The sequence below is a fragment of the Tasmannia lanceolata genome, unplaced genomic scaffold (assembly GCF_043159265.1).
Source record: "Tasmannia lanceolata isolate RefF3 unplaced genomic scaffold, GAP_Taslan_0.1 ptg000007l, whole genome shotgun sequence".
NCBI lineage: Eukaryota > Viridiplantae > Streptophyta > Magnoliopsida > Canellales > Winteraceae > Tasmannia > Tasmannia lanceolata.
The window spans coordinates 12,396,517-12,402,516 of record NW_027518684.1 but is presented as its reverse complement, the minus strand read 5'-3'; the positions used below and the strand labels follow the sequence as shown (position 1 = coordinate 12,402,516).

At 38.8% G+C, this 6,000-nt stretch overlaps 1 protein-coding gene across 1 annotated transcript; it reads left to right on the top strand.

Annotated features, from left to right (window-relative positions):
- Positions 1–3,487: 3,487 nt before the first annotated feature.
- Positions 3,488–4,926, top strand: LOC143880589 (citrate-binding protein-like). Its single transcript, XM_077383581.1, has 2 exons — positions 3,488–3,754; positions 4,546–4,926. Exons 1-2 carry the CDS (start codon positions 3,488–3,490, stop codon positions 4,924–4,926), a joined length of 648 nt encoding a protein of 215 aa, XP_077239696.1.
- The last annotated feature ends 1,074 nt before the right edge of the window (positions 4,927–6,000 follow it).

The window sequence follows — 6,000 nt, the reverse complement described above, 5'->3', positions numbered from 1 at the left end:
GAATCTGGCAGATCCTCTGACAAAGCCACAGATACCTCTGACAAAGCCACAGATAAACAAAGTGGTTTATGAGGCATCGCAAGGAATGGGGTTAAAGCTCGTGGCATGAACCATTAGCGATGGACACCCAACCAATGTGAAAGGAGATCCCTGGAATTTAGTTCAATAGGTAATAACAAGTCACCGGATGGTTTGTTAACACTATCACCCCCTACTCCTAATGCAAAATGTTGGAAGATAGTTTTCACTGCAAATGAGAAAGGATGAGTTATAGGCTCTTAATCAGTTCATAACCTGTATTGGGTGGTATGTTACTTGCAGTGCATACTTGATGACTGGCCTAAGTGAATGAGGAGGTTATGCCGCTTCCTATGAGAATTTAACGAGTAATTATCTAGAACATTCATGAGAACCAAGAGGGGAACAAGGCCAAAATGTTCCAAAACTGTGATTGAATCACCAAGGAATCGATAGTAGGGTGTGGGTGACAGGTTAGTCGGTTACACCTACGAGGAAAGGTTGAATGAGTATAACTCTACCCGTACTCGGTAACTTAATCTGTTTATCCTAAATATCGGTTGAAGTCCAAAAGACATCGGTATGAATCCACTCTATTTTTCTAATGTGCTCAAATACTTCTGTTTTCAAATTGCAACTGTATTTTGAATCTTGTGGGGGATTGTTAGACAATTTCTAAAATTTTAAATAGAAAAGTCAAAGATGCTTTTGTTTGGTGTTTAAAATTTGGAGGGAAGATTCAAATTAAAGTTATCCCCCTCTTTCTTTGAAAACTAGAATCAATTGTAAGAATGGGGATTTGAACCCAAGACCTTGATGTGTGTGTGTGTGAATGTTGTGCTCTCTAAACCAAGGCAAAATAAATAGTCCCACATAGGAGCTTGAGAGAATTTTTCTCATCCATATAAGATGGAGAGTTGGAGAAAGGCTTGAGCCTTCAAGGGGCTTTAGAATTTGTTGGGTCTTGGGCTTTTAGAAGAGCACAAGCCCATGTGTAAAAAACACACACAAACGTGCACGCGCGCCTCGCCTCGCCGGGCCGGGTCGTGGCCCGTGGTCCGAGGTCCGGGTTTGGGTACAATTATAGTATCTTTTTAGTGCCCAAATCATATTTAATTTTTCTCATTAAATTTAAATCTGTTTTTTAATTTTTTAATCTCCCCATGTTTTGGTATTGACACCCCTAATAAGTGTGCAAACCGTTTCATATCCAACAGTCATATTTGTGACTGTTGGGAGAGAAACATTTAAGACACTAATGGTGGTGATTAATCACTCCCAACGGTCACTTCCTCATCATCTATAAAAAGGAGAGATCAACACCGTTTGGAAAACAGATTTATGTACAAGAATTCTGATTTTTAAAGGCAACTTCTGTACTGTTTTTTATCATCTTCTTCCTCCGATCTTTCTGTGTTTGAGCACTATTCCAAGGTGGTTCTGGGTGGACCAGTCAGCGAGTGCACGTGGACTGGAGCCAACTTTGGTTGTTTTATCTTGGAGCATCGGTTCGCGGATCCCGGTTGCACCGGTAGGGGGCGGATACGATTCTTAAGGAGAGTGACCAGTGGCACGACTCAGCCTTCTTCTTCTTAATCGGGTTTTCCAGAAACGTTTTTCTACAAAAAAGATAAGTACTGGTTTATTTACATTTCTGGTTTCCAACAAACAAAAGTTCTCCTTTCAAGTAACAATTCTCGGGTTCGATTAGGTCACAGATCAGACCATTAAATTCCAACAAATCTCTTATATCCTATTGCTAGACCTGGAAGTGACATTGTTTCTACATTGGTAATCTCTTATTTCTAATACTTAATAGGGAAAAAATAGAAAACTCTAATGATATAAGATATAAGAGAGTACCTTCCTAAAAAATGTTGTTGGAAGTATATGTACTTTACAATACTATATGTAGTTACAACCAAGGTTTTAAATTTCGGACTGAAATTTAAGGTTTCGGTTAAGACAAAAAGGGAAATTGGATAAACCTGAAAGGTTACAAAATTTCGATGGAAATTTCGTTTTCCCAGAAATTCCGTTCCTAAATTTAAGGTGAATCACCAAAAACTCTGGATTTTATTCTTTATTTAATATTTTCCCGAAATTTTGTACGGGGTAAAATATTATTTTATCTGGTTTCGTTAGATTTCGTTCGAAATTTCTCGGTGAGGACCAAAACGCATTACGAAACTGAAATTTGAAACCTTGGGTACAACTAAGGTTTTAAATTTCTACCGATATCCGAAATTTCGGGTTTTGGTGAGACCGAAACCGAAATTGGGTAAACCCGAAATATTACAAAATTTCGACTGAAATTTCGTAATTTTGATCGAAATTTCGTTTTCCCCGAAATTAAGGAGAATGACCAAAAAATCTGGATTTTATTCTTTATTTAATATTTTCCATAAATTTCAGCTGAAATTTCGGTTTCAGTGAGGACCGAAACGCATTCCGAAACCGAAATTTGAAACCTTGGGTACAACCGTACAACATGGGAGAAGGAAGAGAGAAAGGAAATAGAAAAGAAAACAAGTATCAAAATTCATAGATCCTCATCACATTTCTTACGACTAGCATTGCAACAAGATTGGACTATTGAAGGGTGTGTGTATATATAGTATGTTCCTAATCATAAGAGTGTAAGACCTTTAACTTTTCTCTCTCAAATGAGAAGTGTAAGACCGCTCATCTCTCTCTTCCTACCTCTCTCTAAGTATTAGATGCTAAAAAAGAATTGAAATTTAAGGGGTGGTAAGATTGCACGAAAAATTAGGTGATAAACTTACTTTCTAATACTTAATGTGCTCTAACATTTTATTTAAAAAGATGCCACCGGGAATATAAAAAATAAGAGCGCCAACTGTAACTAGTAACCTACTTACAATGGGAAACAGGTGTATGGGGGAAACTAGGCAACTTCCCAACAGAGCCAACTAGGAATCAATTGGCTTTTACTAAACCGAAGCTTGGAGGGCATGGTTTGATAGGACACATATGCCTTAGGATCCTCTGATAACATGTAAACTAAAGAATTGAGAAAATCTAACACGATGCCTTGGATGGGGGAGCAAACCTCATATTTAAGAATAAAAATCACGAAGAGTACACAAATAAAAAAGTTATAACATCACGAAGATGCTGTTACCATTATGTTTGTGACTTTGACACAAATTGACTTGCTTCAGTTCTATCCGGGTTCTAAACATTATGGTCATTATCTCCTTGCCATTCAAAAAAAAAAAAAAAAACATTATGATCCTTTCACATCGATTATTTTGACAAGAGGAATTCATATATATTGCCGTCCCATTGTCCCATTACTCCAACCACTCCTATTCCTTGCTCTTCCAACCCATTTATAAATGACCCCTATTAACCTAACACTCTACACATCCAAGCTCCAACTCCTTACACACTCTTGCAAGACTTGGAATTAGAAGAAGAAGAAGAAGAAGAAGAAGAAGAAGAAATGGGTTATTCTTGCTTTGTCTTGGCACTTTTCTATATAGTCCTTCTCCACCTTTGCACCCAAAGAGCCAAAGGTGCAGATCCGATGGCCGGGTTCACCTCTCTCCCTCTCAACTCCTCTAACTTTGCGATCCAAAGACCTTACGACTTGCCCCAAAGTGCGCGATATAGCTTCATCAATGGAGTCCACAGGCTTTGGGTTTACTCTACTGATAAGCCTCACTCCCCCACTAGCAAGACCAAACCACGAACTGAGATCCGAATAGTGGTAAACCATCTCTGAATCTCTGCATCTCTTCTTCGCCCTTAATTTGATTTTTTTTTCAATCATGGTCTTAATAAACTTGGGCGTCACATTATTTGGGAAAAAAATCATCAAGTACTTATTAATATATAATGGAACGAACCAAGTTATAATAGAGCATGGGCTCCGTCAATGTATTTGTCTATTATGTAAGATAATAACTACAAAGAAACATTTGTGAGGGGGAAGAGGGGGGGGGGGGGGGGGGGGGGAGAGAGAGATTTGCTAGCATCCATCGCAAAAGGCATTTCGTGGATGACATGTTGCATTTGAGAGCAGCCACCTCATGAATGAAGACAAAATCTGCTTAAAAGTGAGCCCGTACGTGTAGCTGCTCTCACTTGCAACAGGAAATGGCGTGGCTAGTAATAGCCAGGCCCAGCTATCGTACATGAGGTGGTGCGCCTACACCATAAAATGACGATTTTTTTGCAATGAAAATGGTGATTTGTTCAAAAAGATTTTCTCAAACTATAGGCCAACTATAAACATCCAAACCAAACACTTGAGCCATGTTTGGCTACCACTAATCTTTTCAATGAAATCTTTTCAATTCTCTCCCTCTCCCGCCCTCCTTGCCCATCTCCCACCACTTGATAAACCAATATACCATGGAGAAAGCTTTCATGGCCGTCAAAAATGGCCTTAATAATGTTCCACGCACAACTATGTTACTAATCTTACAACTAGGTGTACTTTTTTTATAAAAAATTAATCTTTCTCCTTTTATCATTTACATATTTGTATGTTTATAGGGCTACGATTATTCCTCCGGCGTGTGGCAATTCGAAGGGCATGGGTTCGTTCCCAACGGGACAACTGGGGTCTGTGTCATGCAACTATTTGGCGCATACGGCCACGCCACAACACTGATGATGCGGGTCTACAATGGTACACTTACATATTACAGGGCCCCAATAATCCTGGATATATACGATCGTTGGTTTCGATTAAACGTTATCCACGATGTTGGCGCCGGAGAAGTTTGGGTTTTTATCGATGGGGTTCTAAAATTAAAGGCACCTGATCATGGGGGACCTTCTCATTACTTTAAATGTGGTGTTTATGCACAAGATAACGATTCTAATTACATGGAGTCTCATTGGAAGGGAATCAAAGTCCTTAAAAAAATGTGACAGATATTCAGAAAAATGCAATTGTGGAGTGCTTTAGAAGAATAAGTTGGTTGGCTTGTCATGGTTTAGCTTATTAATGTAAATGGTGTTGTCTCTTATCAAAGGACTTGCTCATCTATGTAATTGTATGTTTATGGATGTATATAAATGATCTTCTATTTTTCTGTTTGAGAGATTTACAATGGTCTGATCTTATCAGTGACAGGTGACAATGGTTTGGATAGGATTTACGCAGGCGTAAAATTGAAAAGTTGGTAAAAAAAAGTGTTTAATATGTTTTAAAATGTTTAACACGCATTTTAAACCTTTTTCCTAAAAAAACAAAGTTATTTTGCTGTAAAAGTTTTAAACGAAATATTAAATGGCGAACCAACAAGACTCTTTTTTACAAAAAAATCCATTTAAAACAAAGTTTTGCTAACTATGGGTGTGAGCATGGAAGACTGAATTCGCGGCCATATATACACAACTGATGTAAGGGTAAAGTGGGTACAATAAATTATGGGGAGTGATATTTGCACTACCACATTTTGATAATGAGAGCAATCTCATTGTCTTAAACCATTGGTGTGGACCCCGATCTGAGATACGATGAGAAAACGGGTCCCCCAACGGCCTCTGGATCATCCACGCGAAAGAGAGCTCTGCCAGGGAACTCTCGAAACGGTGCCACCCACGAGTGGCGATATAAAAAGGAAGAGATGCCTCTTGATTCGGAGCCAAGGATCGAAACCAAGACGCACCTAAAATAACTCAGAGTCGCCATCCATGGATAGGCCATGGAACCCCAAAATCAAATCCTCTGTGCAATGGATAACCAGAAATATATATGGGCTCGTACCTGATTACGAATGGAGAAGGTCCGAAGAGCACCCCCAATTCGTCCAAGTGCAAGCACTTGGTCTCTTATGCCATTTTCATTAACTCCAAAGAATTTTGAGCAAAATCATGTGAAATGAGAACAAAATATCCCCGAGTGAACGTCTACCTAATCATGCATGACTCGGGGATGAAGTAATAAGTACACACAAAATAAAATAAAATATGTGTCACCTAAGCATAGCTAGGTTATGA